Genomic DNA, 25,535 nt, shown 5'->3' with positions numbered 1-25,535 from the left:
TAATGACTTAATTATCTCATTAACTTCCCTCTTGAATGGTCTTGGTCTCGGTCTTGGAGGGTCTGGTCTTGACTACACCTCTGGTTAACCTTCCTGACACATTCACTGTGTTAAAATCATTGACTCAGTGAATGTGTCAGAATTAACACAACAAGCGTTGTCCCTAAACACACACTAATGTGTAAGAATTTAACACAGTTTCAGTCAGTTTTAACACATCCTTTCTAAGAGTGTAATATGCTGATTTGCTGCTCAAGAAACATTTCTGATTATTATCAGTGTTAAAAACAGTTGCTTAAATATAGACACAGACATCATGTATGTGTAGAAAGAGCTCATGTAAATACAATTACCTGCACAGTATGTTGAACTGCAGACAGTTGGTCTAACCAGCTCATAGACATAGTAATTGCCTGGACAGGCTTTGACTTTAATGGGATAAGACCCGAAAAAGCAGCAGTAATTGTTAGCGTGACCACAGACATCTCGAGTGATGACTCCATCCTCAACTGTTGGGTGTCCACCACGTATCCACAGTGTGATATCAGTGCCACAGCTATACTGAGCAACACACGTGTCTGGGATATAAGCATTCCAGCCCTGAATAACAAAGCGATACCAGCCACTCCAGGTGACAGAGGTGTCACACCTCCTGAATGAATCATATGTATTACTGGTTGATCTCCATGTATCGTTCAGCACAGTGTAGTTGTAGCAGGGGTCTGCAGAGAGATAAACACCAATATGAAGTAGTGTCAATATAAATATATTCACAAAATACAATTCCCAAATGCATGACTTAATTGATATTCACAAAGTGTCCAAAATGCAAAAAGTTGTCACCAGTTTTAAAATGTTTACATTTCCTGCATTTGAAAATGGTCACATATTTGTAAATCCCCATTTTTAAGCCAAAATAAACTGATGAAAAAAAAGAAGTCCCATCAGATGTGTTTCTGAATCTGGGCAATCATAACAGGCCTATGAACTCTATGACTAAAGGTTCATGCATCATCTGTACAGGGTGGATGAATCAGACATGTCATTCCATCACAGCGGCTGATCAACAGGATCTGCTCTAAATGAAGCAGAATTTCTGTATTTTATAGTTCTTTATAATTGAAAACACAATGAGAATTGTGTTTGACAATAAAGTGTACCATATTCAGAACTATACTGTACATTGTGAATGACAGCCAGCAACACCTGAGAACATCTACAGGGTTCATACATTTCTACCAACACATTTCCATGACTTCGGAGGCAAATATTCATGACCTAACCCTTCTTGAAAGTCTGTAAATACATGTAGAATAAGAATAAATATCCATGTTTAAATTTACCACAGCAAATCAAAATTAGAAAATATATAAACATTAAACATTTCTAAAATAAAAAATCCTAATTTTACAGAAAATTACTGGGGTTTTTTTCCACATGTTATTTTAATTTGTCAAAACTGTAAAATTATCTCAGAATTAACAACTCAGCTGTTATTTTATGTATGACACCGATGACAAATTACAGTAATTCATTTTTTTCTTAAATTACATTAAATTACAAAAAAAAAAAAAATAAATCTAATTAATACAATAACAAAACACATGATAAAATAGTCAAATAACTCGCAGCAACGCCTGATAAACAAAAAACATAAAATTAAAGCAAAATCTCTTTATTAAAAGGGGTCATATCATGAAAATATGACTATTCCCATGTTTAAATCCTATACACTGGTCCTGGAGTGCAGCAGCTGTCCTGCACAGTTTATCTACAACCCTGATCAAACACACTTGAATGTCTCCAGGATTACTAATGCTCAGAGGTGTAAAGTCCAAGGATTGGAAAGTAAAAGTCCTGCCATATTTTTTTATTCCACCCACTGAAGCAGTGTTTAAGTTAATGAGATAATGAAGCTTCTTCAATATAATCTAAAGGATTTCTCAAAAGCTGTTCTGAAAAAAAAAAAGGCACACAGACATCAAGAATCAGCCTGTGAATCTCAATGACGGTGACAAGCAACATATTCTGATCAACAGATCAACTCTGAACATTAGAAAACGAACTACTAAAACGTCACATAAAACAGAAAAAAAATAAATAAATTACTAAGACAATGAAGTTTATAATTTATTTAAGCGGCAATGCATGATGGGAGCCGTGGATTCATTTTGATTGGTGGCTCCCAGAATGCACTGCATCATGCTTTTTGATGGTTACCACTGTTGAGATTCACAGGCTGATTCTTGATGTCTGTGTCTTTAAACAGTTTTTTTCTTTTTCTTTTTCTTTTTTCTTTTTTAATCAGAACACCTTTTGCAAAAACCTTCAGATTATACTGAAAAAAAGCTGATCTTCTGCTGTAGAATCACAGTGCTGCTGTAATCAATAATGTAAATCTAACTCAGAGATTGGGCTCTAAATGAGTTCAGTGATTCAGATCAAATAATGATTATGTGAAAACATAACCAACAACACCTGGTCATCAAAACTCTGCATTACAGCAACAATCAAGAACATCTGTCCCTGAGCTCCTGATATATCTCAGCTATGCAAACATTATCACTGATCTGTTAAGGGCTTTAAGGAAACATATGAGTCTCCATAAACTCCTGGCATCTGAGCCACTAAGGCCACAGTGGTGCAATTTTATTTAAGAAGGGAATACCCAGAGGAGAACTGGCCCCCCGACTAAGCCTGGTTTCTCGCAAGGTTTTTTTCTCCATTTTAACACCTATTTGCCACTTTTTTTTGCCACCTGATGTCACCTGTTGGAGTTTGGGTTCCTTGCCGCTGTCGCCTTTGGCTTGCTTAGTTGGGGACACTCCTGGTTCAACGCTGCTCAACGCTGCTGCCTGCTGTCTGACCTACGCTCGGAGCTTTGTGGAGTTTATCCTAAATCCTTCTCTTTATTCCTATTCACATAATATAACTTTCTTGTTTTTCACTAGATTACTTAACCTATTGCATAGTATTACTAAACGGAATGGTAACACTTTACAATAAGGTTGTATTAGTTAACATTAGTTAATGCATTAGTTAACGTTAACTAACCATGAACAACAACTCTGTTCAGCATTAGTTCATGTTTGTTAACGTTAACTCACGCATGTATTAATGCATCTATTCATGTTAACAGTGCAATTAGTTAACATTAGTTAATGCATTAGTTAACATTAACTAACCATGAACAACACCTCTGTTCAGCATTAGTTAAACTTTGTTAACGTTAACGCATATATTAACGCATGTATTCACGTTGACAGTGCAAGTCGTTAACATTAGTTAATGCATTAATTAACATTAACAACACCTCTGTTCAGCATTAGTTAATGTTTATTAACGTTAACTCACGGATATATTAATGCATGTATTCATGTTAACTGCACAATTAGTTAACATTAGTTAATTCAATTAGTTAACATTACCTAACCAACAACACCTAGCTGTTCAACATTAGTTAATCATTGTTAACGTTAACTCACACATATATTAATGCATCTATTCATGTTAACAGTGTTAAGTAGTTAACATTAGGTAATGCATTAGATAATATGAAATAATGGGCAATGCCTGTAAATAGCCTTAATGTTTTAAGGTTAACTTACTGTGCATATTTACATTAGTTTATGTAGCGGTTGACACACTAAGAGTGATCATTTTTAACTCATCTACGCTAAAGGTAAAAATGCCATTGTGTCTATTCATATTAACAGCGCAAGTAGTTAACATTAGTTAATGCATTAGATAACATGAACTAATCATGAACAATGCCTCTTATTTAGCCTTAATGTTTTAAGGTTAACTTACTGTACTTACATCAGTTTATGTAGCAGTTGACACATTTCTAACTCTCCACTCACTCACACTAAATTAAGGTAAAAAATACCATTGTGTACCTTATCAGCATTATTTATTAACAAGGCATTGATTTGGGCTGTAAATATAATTCTGAAGTGCAAACCATCTGAACATTAACAGATATGTTGTTCATGTTTATATGCATTTTACTATCATTACTTACATTCAACAAAGCATTTATTAATGGAATATGTGAACCTTATTGTAAAGTGTACACTATTTCAACATTAACTGATGTGTTACTAACATTTGTTGACCCTTTATTAACATGACTTACCATTAACAAAGCATTTATTAATGGAATTTGTGAACCTTATTGTAAAGTGTACACTATTTCATCATTAACTGATGTGTTACTAACATTTGTAGATCCTTTATTAACATGACTTACCATTAACAAAGCATTTAAATGAAAAATAAAATGTCTGTAATTGTTTACCCATTTTGTAATATTTAGTTTGTTTGCTGTGAGGCGTTTTCTCCTATGCAGTGACTGACAATGCATAAGACACACCAAAGCACAACATAAATTCACAAATCACATCAACTTTATTTGTTCGCTGTACTCCAAATCTTTATAATCCATATGTTTGTAAGGAACATATCCAAATTCTGCGTTTTTTCCGTCGTTCTTCATCTTCATTCTCAGCAGCGACCGTCATAGTCAAAGCCCGCGCTCGCTATTAGAGTTGTGACGTTCGCGAACGAACCGATTCTTTTGAACGGCTCATAAACATGAACGATGGGAGCCGAGTCGCGGCTGGAGGGGAGCCGTTCTTTCTGTCGTTCTTTTTTCCTATGCGTGTTTTACACAGATGCACACAAATGAGCTCCTCCGCGAGACAGAACAGTTATAGGGGGAGGGGCGCACCCAGCGCAGGCCAACCCTTTATAGCGTGATGATATTAGTTATTAGTTGTGCACGCATCCTTCACGTGAGTACTCCAGTGGAAAAAAAAATATTTATTCTAATTTTATCTACTTTAAATATTTTTTGTTTTCTATCAAAATGTTGTGTGATAACAATGTTCTTGTGTGGAAGTGTTTGTAGTAAAAGCTGTTTTGCACAGAAATTCATTGCAGCCGGCTTTGTTTTTGATGTTTATTTGTGAGTAGGTATTGTATGAATAACATAAGTCAACGTAGCTTTACACACACACACACACACACACACACACACACACTTTGTACTAAAGGTAAATCCAAAATAGTGATGTCACTGTCTAAGCAGAGGGATTTGTGCAACCCTATGGAATATAGTCCACACATGACAAATGAGGTAATAATCAATATTTCAGAATAATTCAAACTCAGATATTGGTGTGTGATATCCGAGTTTTAATTATTTGACTACAAATCTCACCTTATCATTCCTCCCAGTGATTATTTCCAGGATAAACTGAGATGCCCCCAAGCTGGCTTCTTAAAACTGACTAAATATTTAAAAAGAGCCAAAAGAGCCGTTCTTTTGAACGGCTCTTTGAAAGGAACGGATCGCGAAGATCCGGATCCCCTCAAAGAGCCATAAATCCCATCACTACTCGCTATGATTCAAATTTTAAAAAGTCGCGCGCGCCCACGAGATCCGTTACGGCATGGTTTACGGCACTGATATCAAACGCTCATTGGTTCTCACCTGCTTCGTCACAGATTGCGACATGCCGTGTTTCAGTGGATTGACATTTGAGTGCGCGCCTTCACGGAGAGCCGGATTCATCATATTTTCATGGATTATTATCTTAAATTCTGCTCTGTACCCTATTAAAACTATTACCGCCAGAGAGGACTGCGACTGCAACTCATCATCATTTGAACTAACGTACTTTCGGTACAACTTTTGACATTTTTGCAAAAAAATAAATTATTGTGATTACGCTTGTCTCTTATTCTTTTATTTATAACTGTACGGAGATTTACCAAGAAAACCAAGAAATGGTTATGGGTAGGTTTATGGGTAGGTGTGGATTATTGGCTCAAAATATCGTTTAATTTCATTAATGAATGCTTTGTTAAGGGTAAGTCATGTTAATAAAGGATCTACAAATGTTAGTAACACATCAGTTAATGATGAAATAGTGTACACTTTACAATAAGGTTCACAAATTCCATTAATAAATGCTTTGTTAATGGTAAGTCATGTTAATAAAGGGTCAACAAATGTTAGTAACACATCAGTTAATGATGAAATAGTGTACACTTTACAATAAGGTTCACAAATTCCATTAATAAATGCTTTGTTAATGGTAAGTCATGTTAATAAAGGGTCTACAAATGTTGGTAACTCATCAGTTAATGATGAAATAGTGTACACTTTACAATAAGGTTCACAAATTCCATTAATAAATGCTTTGTTGAATGTAAGTAATGATAGTAAAATGCATATAAACATGAACAACATATCTGTTAATGTTCAGATGGTTTGCACTTCGTAATTATATTTACAGCCCAAATCAATGCCTTGTTAATAAATAATGCTGATAAGGTACACAATGGTATTTTTTACCTTAATTTAGTGTGAGTGAGTGGAGAGTTAGAAATGTGTCAACTGCTACATAAACTAATGTAAGTACAGTAAGTTAACCTTAAAACATTAAGGCTAAATAAGAGGCATTGTTCATGATTAGTTCATGTTATCTAATGCATTAACTAATGTTAACTACTTGCGCTGTTAATATGAATAGATTCATTAATATATGCATGATTTAATGTTAACAATGATTAACTAATGCATTAACTAATGTTAACTACTTGCGCTGTTAACATGAATAGATGCATTAATGCGTGAGTTAACGTTAACAAACATTAACTAATGCTGAACAGAGGTGTTGTTCATGGTTAGTTAACGTTAACTAATGCATTAACTAATGTTAACTAATACAACCTTATTGTAAAGTGTTACCAACGGAATGATTTATTACTAGTAATCTACCAGCGTAATCACCTAGTGTCAGCCATAGCCCGCTAGCCTGCTGGCTACCGTCTATTTTTTTCCTCTAAACTAACCTTCCTTGTCGATCTAATGGCGGATTTATCCGATGTATGTTATTCTGATCTGTCCTCACCAGATCGGGAAGCTGTGGAGACTTTGCTGCCCGGCATTCATAGATCCACCGTGAGGTACAGCGTCCCGCACATCACCCTTGCCCCAGGCACTGGCAAGCGACCGAGACATCCAGCTAGCGAGTCCCGTGTGCGATGCAGTTTTTCAGACGGCGTTAGCGATCAAGTTCATCAAACAACTGTGGGGAGTCAGACTACTCTACAAAAACACGGTCAGTCATGTCCGACGATTATCATGTGTATTAAATGCAACATGTACAGCTTAGCTCTTTCTGTCAGCAGTGAGACTTACACATGTGATAATGCAGGGATATTGTCAGGCTGACAGAAAGAATCTCAGAATTAGAGACACGCATCCAAACTTTAATTGAGGATAGTGAGAATGAAAGGGCCTTAGATACTGCTTTGGATGCGACTAGCCTAGTAAACACTGCACATTCGGTTCCGGTTGTAGAAGCCACGCAGCAGGCTAACTGGGTGACTGTGAGGCGGCATAGTGGCAAGAACAAACACCACTCTTCCATTCCGATTAGAACATCAAACAGGTTCTCCCCACTCAGTGACGCACCCACTGAGAATCCTGTTGAAAGTGCCCTAGTTATTGGCGATTCTATTACACGGAACGTGAAAATAGAGACACCAGCCACCATAGTCACATGTTTGCCGGGGGCCAGAGCACCTGACATCAAAGCAAATTTAAAAGTGCTGGCTAATGCTAAACGTAAATATTCTAAAATCATTATCCACGTCGGCACAAATGATGTTCGACTTCGCCAGTCGGAGATCACTAAAATTAACATTAAAGAGGTGTGTGAACTCGCAAATTCAATGTCAGCAGAAGTAATTTGTTCTGGCCCTCTTCCTGTTCGTTGGAGTGATGAGATAGTTAGCAGGTTATCATCACTCAATGGCTGGCTGTCTAAGTGGTGTCCGCAGAATAATATAGGTTTCATAGACAATTGGAAAAGCTTTTGGGGCAGACCTGATCTGTTGAAAAGAGATGGTATTCATCCCTCCCGGGATGGTGCTGCTCTTCTATCTAGAAATTTGGCAAATAGTCTTAGAGCTGAAACATGACAAACCAGGGCCCAGATCAGGACGCAGACAAACTGGCTAAACCGACCGTCTGCTAGCCGCCTCACGTCACAGAACTCAGATAATTCACAGCACATAGAAACTCTTTCACCTAGATATTATCACATAGAGACTGTGTCTGTACCTCGAACTAGTAAATACAAAAAACTTCCGAAACCTTTTAAGGGTAAAAATTTAATTGATGTTCAAAAAATGAAAATCACAGATAAATCAGATAAACAAATGATAAAGCTTGGGTTACTGAATATTAGATCTATTTCTTCAAAAGCACTTATTGTAAATGAAATTATCACAGACAATAAACTAGACTTGCTGTGTTTGACAGAAACCTGGCTAAAACCAGACGATTACATTATTTTAAATGAGTCTAGTCCTCAAGGTTATGACTATCGACACAATCCTCGACAGAAAGGCAAAGAGGGAGGTGTTGCTGTAATTTATAGTAATATATTCAGAATCATTCAAAAGAATTTCAAATATAATTCCTTTGAAGTGATGGTGCTTTATGTAACATTATGTAAGTTGACATTTGTGCTGGCTACTGTATACAGGCCACCAGGGCACCATACTGACTTTATCAAAGAATTTGCTGATTTTCTATCAGAGTTAGTACTGGTTGCGGATAAAGTCCTTGTTGTTGGTGATTTTAATATCCATGTAGATAATAATAAAGACGCATTTGGATTGGCATTTGCAGACATTTTAAACTCTATTGGAGTTAGACAACACGTGTCAGGACCCACTCATTGTCATAATCATACCTTAGATCTAATACTGTTGCATGGAATTGATATTGATGTTGTTGAAATTCTACAGCAGAGCGATGATATATCAGATCATTATTTAGTCTCGTGTATAATACAGTTAGCCAAGGCTACAAAACCACCACCCAGCCATAAATATGGTAGAACCATCACTTCTATCACTAAAGATTGCTTTATAAATAATCTCCCCAAGCAGTTTCATCGCCTAAGTATACCTGACAACTTAGAAGAACTCGATGATGCAACAGAAACTATTGGCTCTCTCTTTTCCAGCACATTAGATGCAGTCGCTCCTTTACGTCTAAAGAAGATTAAGGAAACTAATCCAACGCCGTGGTATGATGAACACACTCGGGCTCTAAAACGAGCTGTGAGAAAAGCTGAACGTAGTTGGAAGAAAACAAAACTAGAAGTTTTTCGCCTTTCGTGGAAAGAAAAAATGATTGAGTACAGAACGGCTATAAGAAATGCTAGATCTACTTATTTTTCAAATCTCTTAATAGAAAACAAACATAATCCTAGGTATTTATTTGACACAGTGGCTAAATTAACTAGAAACAGAGATTCAACTGCTGACGTTTCCAAAGAGCACAGCAGTAATGACTTTATGAACTTCTTTACTTGCAAGATTGACAATATTAGAGAGAAAATTATAAACATGGAACCGTCTACAGTTTCGCTTCAGACAGTGCACTGTAGTGTCCCTGAGGTAAAACTAGAATCATTCGCCGCTATAGGAGAGGAAGAATTATCTAAACTTATCAAATCATCAAAATCAACAACATGTATGTTAGACCCAATGCCGACTAAACTACTGAAAGAAATGCTTCCAGAGGTCGTAGGTCCACTTCTTGATATAATTAATTCATCTTTAACACTAGGATACGTGCCAAAAACTTTTAAGCAGGCTATTATTAAACCTCTTATTAAAAAACCTCAACTAGATCCGAGAGATTTAGTAAATTACAGGCCAATCTCGAATCTACCTTTTCTGTCAAAGATACTAGAAAAGGCAGTTTCAACACAACTGTGCTCCTTTTTAGAAAGAAATGGAATCTGTGAGGATTTCCAGTCAGGATTTAGACCATACCATAGTACTGAGACTGCTCTCGTTAGAGTTACAAACGATCTACTCTTATCATCCGATCGTGGCTGTATTTCTCTATTAGTGTTATTAGATCTCAGTGCTGCTTTTGACACTATCGATCACAACATTCTTTTAAAAAGACTTGAAAACTATATTGGCATTAGTGGAATTGCTTTGGCATGGTTCAAATCTTACTTATCTGACCGTTATCAGTCTGTAGTAGTTAATGAAGAGATGTCGTATCGATCACAAGTTCAATATGGAGTACCACAAGGCTCAGTACTAGGACTGCTGCTTTTCACTCTGTACATGCTACCCTTAGGAGAGATAATTAGGAAGCATGGTGTTAGTTTTCACTGCTACGCTGACGATACTCAGCTCTATATTTCCTTGCGCCCTGACGAAACCTACAAATTCACAAAACTAACAGAATGCATAGCTGACATTAAAAACTGGATGACAAGAAATTTCTTATTATTAAATTCAGAAAAAACTGATATCCTAATCTTTGGACCAAAAACTTCCTCACGAAAAAACCTTGAATACTCTCTAACACTTGACGGGTGCTCCATTAAATCTTCGTCCTCAGTTAGGAACCTGGGTGTGCTCTTTGATACCAATCTTTCATTTGAAAGTCATGTTTCTAGTATCTGTAAAACCGCCTTCTTCCATCTAAAAAATATATCTAAATTACGACATATGCTCTCAATGACAAATGTGGAACAGTTGGTTCATGCATTCATGACCTCAAGACTAGATTACTGTAATGCTCTACTGGGTGGTTGTTCTGCTCGGCTTTTAAACAGACTACAGTTGGTCCAAAATGCGGCAGCTAGAGTTCTTACTAGAACCAGAAAGTATGACCATATTAGCCCAGTTCTGTCAACATTACATTGGCTCCCTATTAAACATCGTATAGATTTTAAAATCTTGCTACTTACTTATAAAGCTCTAAATGGTTTAGCTCCCCAATATCTAAGTGAGCTCTTGGTGCATTATAGTCCTTCACGTCTATTGCGATCTCAGAATTCAGGCCAGTTGATAATACCCAGAATATCAAAATCAACTGAAGGCGGCAGATCCTTTTCCTATTTAGCACCTAAACTCTGGAACAATCTTCCTAGCATTGTTCGGGAAGCAGACACACTCTGTCAGTTTAAATCTAGACTAAAAACACATCTCTTTGCTCTTGCATACACATAACACATTATCAATACATTAACATTTTTCAAATCCGTTAAAGGATTGTTACGCTGCAATAATTAGGTCGGCCGGAACCGAGAACATTTCCTATAACACTAGATATACCTGTACATCAGAATAAGAATGGCATCTATGCTAATATCAGTCTCTCTGCTTATCCTGAGGTTTGCCGGGTGCTGGATCCAGGCCGTATCCAGATCAGATGGAGAACCTGTGTCTGGACCTGACTACAACGTAGCCCAGGAGACAATGGGCCTACAGATCCAGTTCTGGCTGCATCTATAATTCAGATTTTTAATCTCCGTATCCGCTTACATATATTTATATATAATCTATTTTTAATCTCTATAATAAAAATGTATAATTCAGATTTTGATCTCCATATCCATTTACATATATTATATATCTTCCAAGGGGTTTTTTCCCTCCTAGGACTTTTTTCCCAGTGTTAGCACGCTGGGTTTTTCTCCTAGGGGTTTTTTTCCACCCCTGGGAGTCAGCCGACATTGGCTTAATGTAGCACCATCTTGTATATGTTACATATTACCACGCTTGCTTGTACAGCTTATTTTTAACCACTTCTCTATTTTCTGTGCTTCTAATATGTAAAGCTGCTTTGAAACAATTACCAATTGTAAAAAGCGCTATATAAATAAATTTGACTTGACTTGACTTGACACTTGACATTTGACTTGGCATTTGATATTCAACAGTAAGGTGACTTGACTTGACTTTATAGCAACATTGTGTCAGCCCACATCAGGCACATGTGGCATGATGATCTGGCCCACATGCTGCAATGAATTACAGTCCTTGTGTGGGCCGCTTCTGTTTGCCAGATCTGGGCCACAAGCAGGCCACAGCAATGCCACATGTCAGCCAAGAGCAAAGAAATAAACCAGAACTGGACCTAATCTGAGCCACAAAATCTGTGTATATTAAATATGGAGTCATCTCAGCCTTAATAAGCCTGTTATCAAGCAGAATCACTGAAGGAAAGAAGAGAACAGAAAAAGAGACAAGCAGAAACACAAGAACTACAACTGACTTCAGCCACAGCCTTAGATGAAATCAACTGAAGATGAAATACATTAAATCTCTCAAGGATGATTAAACAACTCCACAAACTGCATTACCAGCTTCACTTATTACTAACCAGATTGACTTTATGTTAGACATCTACAAAAGTTGTTATTGAGAATTAACAGGGGTTTAACGGTTTCATTTGAAGTCACCATAATGGTGAATAGTGTTTCCATTAGTTGGGCTCTTAACTCTTACTATATTTTTGTCTTTTCTGTCTGCTGTGACAATGTGTTTGTGTAAAATGTTTGCAGTAGGAAGGAAGTTAAAGCAAAATGACATCAGGTGATGATGGTTGTCTGTTGATTGTTTTGTGGTCATCATGAAATAGCCTGCGAAATAGATCTAGGTCATCATAAATTAACTTTCTGTAGTAACACAGGGTTTATAATGCAGTATTAATAGCACAACACAAATGTTAAATTCAAATGACATTTAATGATGGCCACAAAACAATCAACAGACAACCATCATCACCTGATGTCATTTTGCTTTAACTTCCTTCCTACTGCAAATGTGTTACACAAACACATTGTCACAGCAGACAGAAAAGACAAAAATATAGTAAGAGTTAAGAGCCCAACTAATGGAAACACTATTCACCATTATGGTGACTTCAAATGAAACCGTTAAACCCCTGTTAATTCTCAATAACAACTTCTGTAGATATCTGACAGAGATAAAGTCAGTCTGGTTAGTAATAAGTGAATCTGGTAATGCTATTTGTGGAATTGTTTAATCACCCTTGAGAGATTTAATGTCTTTTATCTTCAGTTGATTTCATCTAAGGCTGTGGCTGAAGTCAGTTGTAGTTCTTGTGTTTCTGCTCGTCTCTTTTTCTGTTCTCTTCTTTCTTTCAGTGATTCTGCTTGATAACAGGCGTATTTAGGCTGAGATGACTCTATATTTAATATACACAGATTTTGTGGCTCAGATAAGGTCCAGTTTAGGTTTATTTCTTTGCTCTTGGCTGACATGTGGCATTGCTGTGGCCTGCTTGTGGCCCAGATCTGGCAAACAGAAGCGGCCCACACAAGGACCGTAATTCATTGCAGCATGTGGGCCAGATCATCATGCCACATGTGCCAGATGTGGGCCGAATCTGGGCCGACACAATGTTGCTATCTGGAGCGCGAGTGAACACAATCATCCCCTCCACTTCACTACTACAGAATGAGTAGCTTTTTAATGAAGTAACCTTTATTATAGTAATGTGCAAGTAAGGGCTCCCTAACAGATTTATTTATTTTTATCCTGAAGAAAAATGTAATTATAATTGAATACATTTAAAGACAGAGACACTGTTTGTTCTGTAAAACATTGTTTAATAAAAAAAGATTATTTTTTGTTTGTTTTTTTTCTCACCCTGCTGTACTGAAACCATACCGAACCGTGACTTCAAAACCGAGATGCGTCCCGAACCGCCATTTTTGTGTACCGTTACACCCCTAGTAAATATATTAGAAAACATTCAGAAAAAAGCCAAAAGAGACACAGTGTGTTACATTACCAGGTGAGATGGTCACTGGTGTCACAGATGTAGAGCTGATGGTAACGCTGCCAGTGTCTGAAAGTTTGTATGAATAGTGATTAATGAACAGAAACACAAATATCATGAATGTGTGGAAAGAGCTCATGAGTATATAATTACCTGCACAGTATGCTAAATTACAGAGAGGTGGTCTAACCAGCTCATAGACATAGTAATTGCCTGGACAGGCTTTGACTTTAATGGGAAAAGACCCGTAATAGCAGCAGTAATTGTAAGCGTGACCACAGACATCTCGAGTGACGACTCCATCCTCAACTTTTGGGTGTCCATCAAGTATCCTCAGCGGGATATTAGTGCCACAGGGACCCCACAAAATACACATGTCTGGGATATGAGCGCTCATGTTGTTAATGAAGAGACGATACCAGCCGCTCCAGGAGACAGAGGCGTCACACCTTAAGACTGAACGATCTATATTATTGATGGATCTCCATGGATTGTCCAGCACAGTGTAGATGTAGCAGGGGTCAGACAGATTATCTGTTATGAAAATATTTTAAGAAATGTGTTATTATAAAATCTATCCAGAAGTGCAGCTTAAGACAATATATTTGTGTGTGTGTGTGTGTGTGTGTGTGTGTGTGTGCTATTCACAGCAATTTGATTTGATTCACGTTATTTTTTTTTAATTCATTTATAGGATTACTTAAATATCAATGTGTCTTAGACAAGAAAAGGACAAACTTGTAAAATGAAATTAAAAACATTAGATTCATGTACATACCAGTTTCTTAGAATATAACGAGTGAAATGTATTATACATATATATTTGAGTTGAACATACCAAGGAAAGCATTCAACATTCAAACATTATTTAATAAAAAAAATAGATGTGTTGGCTTAACAAAAAAATAACGCAACAATTTGTTCAACCAACAAGCTACATTGAGTTAGAGGAAATTAATTATTTGTAGTATAAACACAAATTTTTAGTTGATTTCTCAAAAAGTCACTCTAACTACCAGAGTTGTAGCCTTGGAACCAATTAAACCTAGCTATCAAGCTAGATTTAAATCAACAACTATAATAATACACTGCTAACATAACTTATTTAACTTTATTTAATAAGCAAGTATGACATTACTTATAAAGTCAATGTAGTGTTGTTGTGTAGAATCTACTTTTCAGCACAATGGTAACAACTTTACAAACTCTTTTAAATGTTAAACATGACAACATTAAACACTAACAAGTCTTTCCCTTTACTAAAAACAAATAAATCTTAACACTTAATTTCAACATTTATTCTCCTTATCCAGTACTATGCAAAGCATGCTGGGAGCTAGAAATCCACTACCTAATTTCCAAAGTTATCAAGACAATTTCATTACGTTGCTTAATTTAAAAATGCAGAAATTTGAGTTTAAATTACAAATGATATTAAGTTGATGTAATGATCAACATTATTGTGTCTAAAGAACTCAACAAAATAATGCAACTTAAAAGGTTTAATTAAAACAATACATTTTTTTTTTTTTTTTTTTAACTTGCAAACATGCATTTATTTAAGATGTGGTAACAGGTAACCACAAAAGCAATGATAAAACAGTGTAAATACAGCCAGAAAACAGGTAAAAAGTCAACCTCATTAATTATTCAAGGACCAGTGCATGATGGGAACACCAGTATCAGAAAAATTGAGTAGTTTTACAATGTTGATATTTACTCTTTAAATTCTACAGGCTTAAATTGAGTACTAATATAGAATTTACTTAGTTTTTTTTTTTTTTTTTTTTTATTATTATTATTATTATTATTGTCTGAACTAACTTTTTCATGTAAAAATTACATTTGTTTTTTCAGTAGTATTTACTTCACCATAAAATAATTTAAATTACTAAATTAGTGCTATTGCGGAAGAGCAGGGAGCTGTCATTCACTCAGTGAAAGTCAGTGTTTATACTGAGAAAAGATTAGATATAAGGTTCACTTTTCTGCAGAAAAGTGTTAATGAGAGTTACAGATGTAACAGATAGAGCGGTGTGATCGCATGAAGGGTGATAATTAATGCAGCACATGAATCTGAAGGTTTTGTGATCTTTTAGAAAATAAGTGAATCATTTCAGCTCTAAAGTTACAGACATGAATCCATACAAAATACCAGTTAACAGAAGAGTACATTACCAATTGCAGTCGTCACCGGTGTGAGAGTTGAAAAGACCAAGATAAGTCTTAAGACATCTAAAAAATAATTATGAATATAAATCAATCAACAACTTACAAAGGACACAATGAAATAGCAGTCGATTACCCACATAGCAACATTGTGTCGGCCCAGAACCGGCCGCTTCTGTTTGCCAGATCTGGGCCACAAGCAGGCCACAGCAATGCCACATGTCAGCCAAGAGCAAAGAAATAAATAAGAACTGGACCTTATCTGAGCCACAAAATCTGTGTATATTAAATACGGAGTCATCTCAGCCTTAATAAACCTCTTAACAAGCAGAATCACTGAAAGAAAGAAGAGAACAGAAAAAGAGACGAGCAGAAACACAAGAACTACAACTGACTTCAGCCACAGCCTTAGATGAAATCAAATGAAGATGAAAGACATTAAATATCTCAAGGATGATCAAACAACTCCACAAACAGCATTACCAGCTTCACCTATTACTAACCAGATTGACTTTATTTATGCTAGACATGTACAAAAGTTGCTATTGAGAATTAACAGGGGTTTAACTCTAATGCAGTGGTCTCAAAATGCCGGCCCGCGGGCCATTTACGGCCCGCCCACCCCCTCTACCCGGCCCGCAACTGATCTCAAAAATAAAACATAATCCGGCCCGCTAAATTATTATTATTCTCTAGTTGCTGCCTGTCTGATATGCAAAGAAAAAGTCGCCGTTCTAAGGGGCATTCACATATCGCGTCACATAAGCGGCCGCGCCGCATTTTCCTTCTTTCCAATGCGCTTTCGCTCCAGTGGCGCCTGTCGTTGCTATGCAACCATGAGCCGCGCTCTCAATCGCTTCTATTATGAGCGCGCTTGCCTAAATTACAGTAAAAGCACTCGACTTTAAGTCACAAGCGCCGATTTAAACCACCGAAATGCGTCCGATGCAGCCATTAAACGTTACCGATGCTCAAACGGCATCTTGGACAAATGTGGCCCCGCTGTGTGAGCACAAGCGCTGCAGGTGTCTGTCAAGAAACAGAAGAGTGTACAAATGTATTCAGGGATTGTATTTGTTCAGTACAGTGTTGTTCAGTGCAAGATGTTAATGTTATTTAAGCTAACATAAAGTAAGGGAAAATACTTCCACTAGATGTTAAAAACTAATAATGTATGTAACAATGAGAGATTTTTTATTTTTTTTTGGCAAAATAAAGTTGATATATAGCTCCAGTTTTTTTGTTTATTTCTGACCCCTCCACGCCACAAGTGTTGCTGGTTTTGTTCCTAAATTACTGATTTTTTTATTCAATATATCTTGTTGGATGTGAGAAGTCACACCAGACTATTTCAATTAATAGTATTATATTAGTATTAGTATTATATAATTATATTACACTCTGTAACAATGAGAAAGACACTGCTGTTTACATTTAGTATGGTAAATAAGATATTTATAGTATAGGTATAAAAATATTTTAGTAGGCCTAATGAAATTTGAAGTAAATGAGAAATAATGCAAAGGAAAGTAAATTTTCTGAAATGTTGCGCTTTCTTGTGCTTGAAGGATAATATGGCCCTCCTATGAGGTGTCAATCACAGAAACGGCCCCTCGACAATTTGAGTTTGAGACCCCTGGTCTAATGTGTTTCATTTGAAGTCACCATAATGGTGATTAGTGTTTCCATTAGTTGGGCTCTTAACTCTTATTGTACATTTGTCCACATTTGGAATAACAAAACAAAAACTAAAGCAAAATGACATCAGGTGATGATGGTTGATTGTTTTGTAGTCATCATGAAAGGGCCGGATGTATTTTATATCATAAACTTTGCATTAGTACAGCATGAGTTCCTGCAGCAATCAGAAGATTGGACCACACATGGACCGTAATTCATTGCAGCACGTGGGCCGGATCTGGGCCGACACAATGTTGCTATGTGGGTGGTCAAATAAACACATATTTTAACATTAGTAACATTTTGCCCCAAAAAAATTAAGTCTGTCATCATATCGTTCCAAACCAGTGACTGTCCTGTTAACAACCAGTCTTGTCTATCCTACACTGTAAAAAAATTACCGTGATTTTAACAGTAAAAGACTGTAAAAATGCTGCGGTGAAAAACTGTCAATTGGTTTACAGCAAGTTTCCGTATTATATACGGTGAATAACTGTAATAGATCTAATGGTACATTTAATGTAATTTTACGGTAAAATACTGTTAAATAACAATTCATTGTAAAATTTACAGTGAAAAACCGTAAATTGACATTCCCACAATTCCCTGCGTGACACTGCACATTTGATATATTTTCGTTGAAATAACTCTGTGTCTTCTTAGTTTTTCTCATTTTTTTCTAATCAGTTATGTACATTAGGGTTTTATGTTACATCTAATGTTGTTAAATTAATGTTTATTGCATTTTTAAAATTTCATGCATGTTACCATGATGGTGTTTAGTGTGTGTGTGAATGACACTGTGTGCTCCTTCTATATATTAGTATTGTCCTTCTCAGCTTCTGGAAAAGCTGCTTGTGATGAACTTTGATTCATCATGTGACTCTTATCACCACTGTGTTTGGTGACTGTCAGTGTATTATAAAGGTACAAAACAGATATTAGTATTTCGTTAGGTTGGTAAATTAACATTATATCAGTTAATGAAATATGTCGTTTTACTGTAAATTTAACAGATTTTTTTTTTATGTTGCTACTGTATTTTTTACGGTAAAGTTCTGGCAACCACAGCTGCCGGTGTTTTATCGTAAATTTTACTGGGATTTTTTTTTTTACAGTGTAGAAATTGCTATTATCCTGACCCATCTTTTCCACATAATGAAACTATTAAGCTTTTTCTGTTCAAACTGACAAAAAGCACCATTGCACTACAGTAGTCTATACAGTATGATCTGAGTGTCATATTCCACATCTTCTAAACTCAAACAGCAGTTCTGTATGAGGAGCACATGAAATGTAAATTATTCACTCAATCATCAATAATTTCAGAAGATTACATTCATGATTAACACTTTAGAAACTGATAGGTTCAGTTCACTGGTCATTACATCAGCATACAGACACAAAAGCAAAACTCTGTGTGTGCTTTTATATAACCTGAAATATGAGGGAAAAGTCAATAAAAATAACTATATTGATTGAGTCTCAATTTGGATTGAGAACATTGCATTCGTCATACATACACAGTTCATGTCAAGGTTTGTGGGGCAATGAGAGCAAAACCTTTAAAGACTAGAAAAATACTCATCTTTACGAAATGAAGCCATTGTCAGTTTTGACAGTCCAGTTTATTTCTCTTTATCCACAAACCAGTTCAGAGAACAAGTTTCCTTTACAGTTAGAGAAAAACAAATGAGCCATTGCATTGACGAATGAATGCTGCTCTTGTGTTTTCCCAGTAATTATATAAATCTTAGAATCACATAAATATAAAATCTCAGAAGATCCTAAGCTGTTTCCCAAAAACATCAGATCAGTTAAGTGATGTAGATCTACAAGTGAACTCTGAAGTTATTCATAAAGTTTCATCATTAAAAATCTTAAAGGACTTACAGTAAGAGTCCTGACCTGATCAAAACATAAATAATCAACTGTAACTACACAGACAGACAAAGATCATTATGAGCAGAAAGAAAATCTTACCTGATATAAAATGATGTACAGTGATCCTCACCCGACACGAATGACTGGACAAGATATTTGTGTGATGAAATGTTTATAGATAAGTTATCTGTCCATCATTCTGATGAGGAAATACAAGTCCACTGTTTCCTTCTCAAATTCAAATTCAAATAACAAATGTATACAGTGTTTTGTCATGCCATATGTGTAGGGGTTCCCCCTGACTTGTGTTGAAACAGAAAATGTGCATAGACCTTGTGATCAGATTCTCTGATTATTTCACAGACATATCTACAGTTAAGGCTTTTGCATGTTACATTTTAAATACAGATATGTTGCAGAAAATGGCTTGATTTAAATTTTCATTTTTCAAACTAGGATATTCTCAAATTAGAGTCAGTCTATTATATGTAGCTTTTTGTCTTTCATGGAATGTGGAAAAAACATGTTCACAAATCCACTTATATCACACTGTTTATTGAGACAACTTTGTAACAAAACGTGTTCATATAAAACCTGAACGAAAGCAAAAATCAATCATTCACATACATTTAATACAAAAATACAAGCCATTTTGAGATGTCAGCTGTTCATATACTTATTTTAATAGTTTAGTTATAAAGGTAAATCCACTACACCTATAAAACCTGTGACCTTCTCTCATGAAAATATATTTTGCTATTAAATATTTAAATATAAAAAGGACTTTTCTATGAGCTTTTTGAGCTCAAAAGTGAACTCAGTTTGTAAAAATTTGCTTTTTACCCTCCACCAAGACAATCTTGTGGGTTTCAAAAAAGATTAAATAATACAGTTTATAAGTTCTACATCAATAGTATTTATCAAAAGACTGGTAATAATTTTTTACCATTTACAGAAACAGGCTGAGACTTCACTGAACATCCAAAACATTGATTCTGTTGTGTGTTTTACTGCAGTCATAACATGTTATGAATCAGCAGAAGAGAATAAAAGCCGAATAAAGCACAGAATAAAGTCGCTCAGTCCAGCCTCCTATGGTTCTGCCGCTACCCCACAAGACGCAGTAGTTCAGCACGGCACTTGAGCAGTACCTTTTATTTCCTGAAGATGATGCTGTAGTCCTCAGTGTTGTTTGCGTCCACAGCAAATACATCTGAAGAACTTCCTGTACTGCTGTCTGATCTGCACAAGAATGAGACGAGAGGAGCTGAGTGACTTCATGACATCAATTTAACCTCTGAAACTCATCAACCATAGTGGAATTATAACAAACAGGTAAGAAAATGTGGTTTAAGAGACTTTCTGAAGTAAACTGATACTTTTATTCCATATACTGTCTTTGGAGAGAGTGAAACAGTTTTCCTATGGAGCAGGATGATAAAATGACTTCATTCATTACAGAGGACAAAACAGAAAAAGAAAGCCAGGCCTAAAATTTTGAAGTCTTTTTAAACAGAGGAATGAGAAAGTAAAAGTCCTGCCATATTTTTTATTCCACCCATTGAAGCAGTGTCAGAGTTAATGAAATAATGAAGTGATTAATTGAGTGATGATTGACCATTATTGAAGACACCTGGTGATCTCAACGACGGTGAGAATAATAAAGCATGTTGCAGTGCATTCTGGGTGCCACCAATCATGATATAAACTATGAATAAATTATGAGCTTAATTGTCTTAGTAATTTCCTTTATTGTCACTATTTTTATTATTATTTTTTTTTTCTGTTTTTATGTGACTTTTTAGTAGCTTGTTTTCTAATGTTCAGAGTTGATCTGTTGATCAGAATATGTTGCTTGTCACCGTCATTGAGATTCACAGGCTGATACTTGATGTCTGTGTGTGCCTAAAAGAGAGATTTTTTTTTATCAGAACAACTTTTGCAAGATTTTAGATTATATTGAAAAAGCTGATCTTCTGCTGTAGAATCCCAGTGCTGCTGTAATCAATAATGTAAATCTAACTCAGAGATTGGGCTCTAAATGAGTTCAGTGATTCAGATCAAATAATGATTATGTGAAAACATAACCAACACCACCTGATCATCTTTTCTGTTTGCTTGTTGCTAGAATAGTCACAGCAGTCCAAACAAAATCTAATATTAAAAAGTCAAGGGTCAAGAGCCCAACTAAAGCAAACACTCATCTCCATGATGGTGTCTTAAAATTGTGATTTTCTCCTTTGGTGATTCTTCTTGTTATCATCAGGTGTCTTCAATAATGGTCAATCATCACTCAATTAATCACTTAATTATCTCATTAACTTTAACACTGCTTCAGTGGGTGGAATAAAAAATATGGCAGGACTTTTACTTTCTGACCCCTGGACTTTACACCTCTGTTTAAAAAGCTTAGATTTTGAAAGCATTAATGGCCATATTCACACTGTCAGTTTTTGAGACTGACAACCGCATTTACTTACAGGTGTGAGTCTCGAAATTTCATGTTCAAAAGTAACAGATTAATAATTGCCTCTAACATTTCTCTATAAAAGACACAGATTGACAAAATGACAGGACCTCCATGAACAAAACTGTAATAGTCTTTCAGCCTTCAGTTTTGACATGAAATATGGTGGTAAATTGAGAGATGATTGACCTCATTATTGAGGACACAATAGACCAGGAAGATGAAGGTTCCCTGCTGGGAGTTCAAGATCACGAAGATGATCTCCAGCTCCTTACTGCCATTATTGAAGAAAGCCAGAATCCAGGAGCAACCAAGAACCACAAACTGAGCCAGTGTTTTAAATGTCATAGTCCTGTAGAGGAACAGAGAGAGTTAATGTGTCACTATTGACTATATTTTTCTATGGAGTGATCAAATCATGATTGTTACTTGGTTTGTTTCATCTGTGAAACTTCAGCGTTCAGATTTTTGAGAGTTGAGTTCAGACTGATGGTGATGCAGATGAAGAGAATCATGTTTAACTGAAAAGTAGAAAATGAATAATTAATCACCTTGTTTTCCCTTTAATATAAATTAAAATATTGAGAAATAAGAAATGTGCTTACTGCTAGTATGACACAAACAGGACCCAGAAAACTCCAGATAAAACCTTTATCCATTTTAATCCAGCAGCTGTTTAGAGGAAAACAATAAAATGACTAAATTAATTTGTCAAAAATACTATTTCAGGTGTTGACTTTGTTATGTCGTATGTGGTTTTTTATTTTTTTATTTTTATTTATTTATATAAAATGATGTTTGTGGTTGTGGTGTTCTCTCTTTTGTTTTCTCTCTCTTTTTTGTGTGTGTGTATGCTTTCCTGACAGGTTAAGGGTTACCACCTGTGCTTCAGTGGTCATGTGAATGCTGCCTGCGTACTGATTGGTGCACTTCCTGATTACTGTGGCATAAAACTACAGAGACGGCATTAACGAAGAGAGAGACAATGCGGCGTGTGATCTTTCGCTCTCCAGTCCCAGAGGAGTGTAGCGCGTGTCGCGCTTTTGGACGTTGTGTTGGGTTATATGAGTTATGTTGCTTTGAGTGGATAATTCCTATCATATGTTTGTGGATAATGTAGGGTGGATGATTCCGATATCTTTTCTCCTGATTATGGTTTAGTTAAGAAGGGAGGGACGTTAAATGTTGTTTTGTTTTTTTTCTTTTGGGGATATATAGGTAAGTTAGTATTAAATCTTTTAGGTAGAGTTTGTTTTTTGGATTTTCTTTTATACGGGTCCTCCACTTGAGGTAACTATTCTGTTTTTGAATAATTTGTCATCCTTTAATTTCTTTCCACTTCATACTCCTGATCAATAAATAAAAGGCAGACATGCCACTTAAATTGAAAACCTAACCTTTGGTGGTTTTGTGACTCTGGGAATGGAGAGCTAAAGATATTTTAAGTCTCTCTAATTTTTTTTTGTTCGTTCGATCCCTATTTACCCGGGACAAAAATGGGAGGACGTAACAACTTGTTTATCATGTTTATATTTATAGTGTATGCAAAGCTGTACTTTTATCAGATGGCAGAAATGTCATAAAAGCCCCAAGCTGACTTATTTGCTTCTAATCAAATTGACTTTAAATAACACCAACTCACTGTTCGCTGCCGTAGCCTTCAGGAACAAGCCCGACAGACACGGCCACCACAACCAGAGCAACCGTATATCCAATCACACACAGGAATCCACTGCTAAGCACCTCCCTCTTTTTGGAGCTGATCTGTGATAGGTTCTTCACACAGATGAAGAGCAGCACAGCTTCAATGAACATCCACACAAAGCCGGAGAGAAAGAGGAACTGCAGCACACCTGATATCACGGCACACAACACCTGGAGACCAAGAGAGACGGTTATGATGATTCTCAGTGAGGCTGTGCTGAGCTGTAGGGCTCCTTCATCATTCTCACCTGATGACGGCGTATGAGGTTCAGGAACTGTTGTGTAAGCAGAAACAGAAGGTGAGCCAACAGAAGACTGATGCAGATGTTGATTCGAGCCACATTATTCACTCCAGGACTCCACTGACAAAGGGCAAAGGTCAACAGAGCCAAACTGAAGAACACCAGCCCCACGATCACACACACCAGATTCAACAGATCCAGCAGTGAGTCGCTCTGAGAAAACATGTCAGAGTACATGAGTGCCAAATCTGTGCTGTTCTTCAGTGGTCACTATAAATGTTCTCGTACCTCTGGTGGTCTGCTGGTTTGCATGATGAGAGCGAATGTCGACAGATGGACACAGGAACACACAGTGTAGCTGCTGTTGGTCTCTAAAACAGAACAACCATCTACAATCCACTCGCTGATATTCCAGTACACACAGGACAGAGAACCGCTGGGGTCGAACTCCTGCAGAAAGAAGAAAGAACATGCAGAAAATATTACAAGACTGAATATTAGATGTTTTCAGATTTTCATCAGTTCTCAGGTTGGACAGAAACACATTTCAGTCTCTCACTCTGATGTGTTTGAGGGTGAAGTTGACTGGTTTGGTGAGTTTAGTGTTGGTGGTTTTGGGAAGAGTAGCTGAGATCACAGTGGACATCATGGTTTTAATCGTGTCATTTGATGTGTTGAAGAAGTCGGGCTTCAGTAGATTCTCCATTGTGTTGAAGCTCATGAAAGCCACAGCAGCTGATCCTGTGTGACAGAAACAGAAGCTTTCATGAAATACCATGTTAAAACAACAACAGTAAAAAGTAAGTAAATTCAGTTTAGTACATTTGTCATAATGTTGCGACAAATCTTTCTTTTCTTTTCTTTTCTTTTCTTTTCTTTTCTTTTCAATTGAATCAAACTAAAACATTTCACATACTTTCATCATTGTTCTTTGCGATCCCAATGAGATCAATGTCCATCGAAGCATTTATCATGTCAAGTTGAGGGATTTTATCTAAGGCGACATTTGGTCCAACCATGAAGACTCGTCCCTCTGATTAAAAACAAACAAGCAGTTATGCACAATTTTACTTGCAATTTTAAACTTATTGTGTTATTATTAAAGTCCAATTAAATAATTCAATTTGCACAAAAGACAAACAAATTAAATGACTAATGTTGGGTTCCCTTTCATGGGAACTGTCGACGCTGCGTCAATACGCAATGGGAACGCCTCTGCGTGATTGCGTCGCGAAGCACTCGTGAAATCTAACCAATAACGTGACGAGACGTCAGAAGTGGGTGATGTCACGGACCAGGAAACTATAAAGCATACCCAGAACAAAGAACACTAGCTTCTGTGTCTTCAGCAACCGTCTGTGTTATTGTGTGTCTTATTTGGTGTTGTTTGTCTTGATATATATACACTCTAAAAAGCAGAGGTGTAAAGTCCTGCCATATTTTTTATTCCACCCACTGAAGCAGTTTTAAAGGGTTAGTTCACCCAAAAATGAAAATTCTGTCATTAATGACTCACCCTCATGTCATTTCAAACCCGTAAGACCTCCGTTCATCTCCGGAACACAGTTTAAGATATTTTAGATTTAGTCCGAGAGCTTTCGCTCCCTCCATGGAAAATGTATGTACGGTATACTGTCCATGTCCAGAAAGGTAATAAAAACATCATCAAAGTAGTCCATGTGACATCAGTGGGTTAGTTAGAAGTTTTTGAAGCATCGAAAATACATTTTGGTCCAAA

General features: G+C 36.4%; 2 protein-coding genes across 2 annotated transcripts in view; both read right to left on the bottom strand.

The window, feature by feature from the left end:
* The window catches only part of LOC125271699 (adhesion G protein-coupled receptor E3-like), a 38,738-nt gene extending 22,856 nt beyond the window's left edge, over window positions 1–15,882 (bottom strand). Inside the window, exons 1-4 of the mRNA XM_048195864.1 lie at window positions 15,830–15,882; window positions 13,805–14,185; window positions 13,664–13,720; window positions 354–722 (exon numbers count right to left, since the gene is read on the bottom strand). Coding sequence (XP_048051821.1) covers window positions 354–722; window positions 13,664–13,720; window positions 13,805–14,048 — 670 coding nt within the window. The 5' untranslated portion in view covers window positions 14,049–14,185; window positions 15,830–15,882. The remainder of the gene's footprint in view (window positions 1–353; window positions 723–13,663; window positions 13,721–13,804; window positions 14,186–15,829) is intronic.
* Window positions 15,883–19,587: 3,705 nt separating this feature from the next.
* LOC125271705 (adhesion G protein-coupled receptor E3-like) lies at window positions 19,588–25,075 on the bottom strand. Its single transcript, XM_048195870.1, has 9 exons — window positions 24,714–25,075; window positions 24,357–24,538; window positions 24,086–24,247; window positions 23,804–24,010; window positions 23,494–23,726; window positions 22,457–22,523; window positions 22,281–22,372; window positions 22,041–22,203; window positions 19,588–20,626 (listed from the first exon to the last, which is right to left on the bottom strand). Exons 1-9 carry the CDS (start codon window positions 24,814–24,816, stop codon window positions 20,567–20,569), a joined length of 1,269 nt encoding a protein of 422 aa, XP_048051827.1. The 5' UTR covers window positions 24,817–25,075; the 3' UTR covers window positions 19,588–20,566.
* Between the last annotated feature and the right edge of the window lie 460 nt (window positions 25,076–25,535).

The sequence above is a fragment of the Megalobrama amblycephala genome, linkage group LG7 (assembly GCF_018812025.1).
Source record: "Megalobrama amblycephala isolate DHTTF-2021 linkage group LG7, ASM1881202v1, whole genome shotgun sequence".
Taxonomy (NCBI): Eukaryota; Metazoa; Chordata; class Actinopteri; order Cypriniformes; family Xenocyprididae; genus Megalobrama; species Megalobrama amblycephala.
This window is presented reverse-complemented; position numbering and strand designations above follow the sequence as displayed.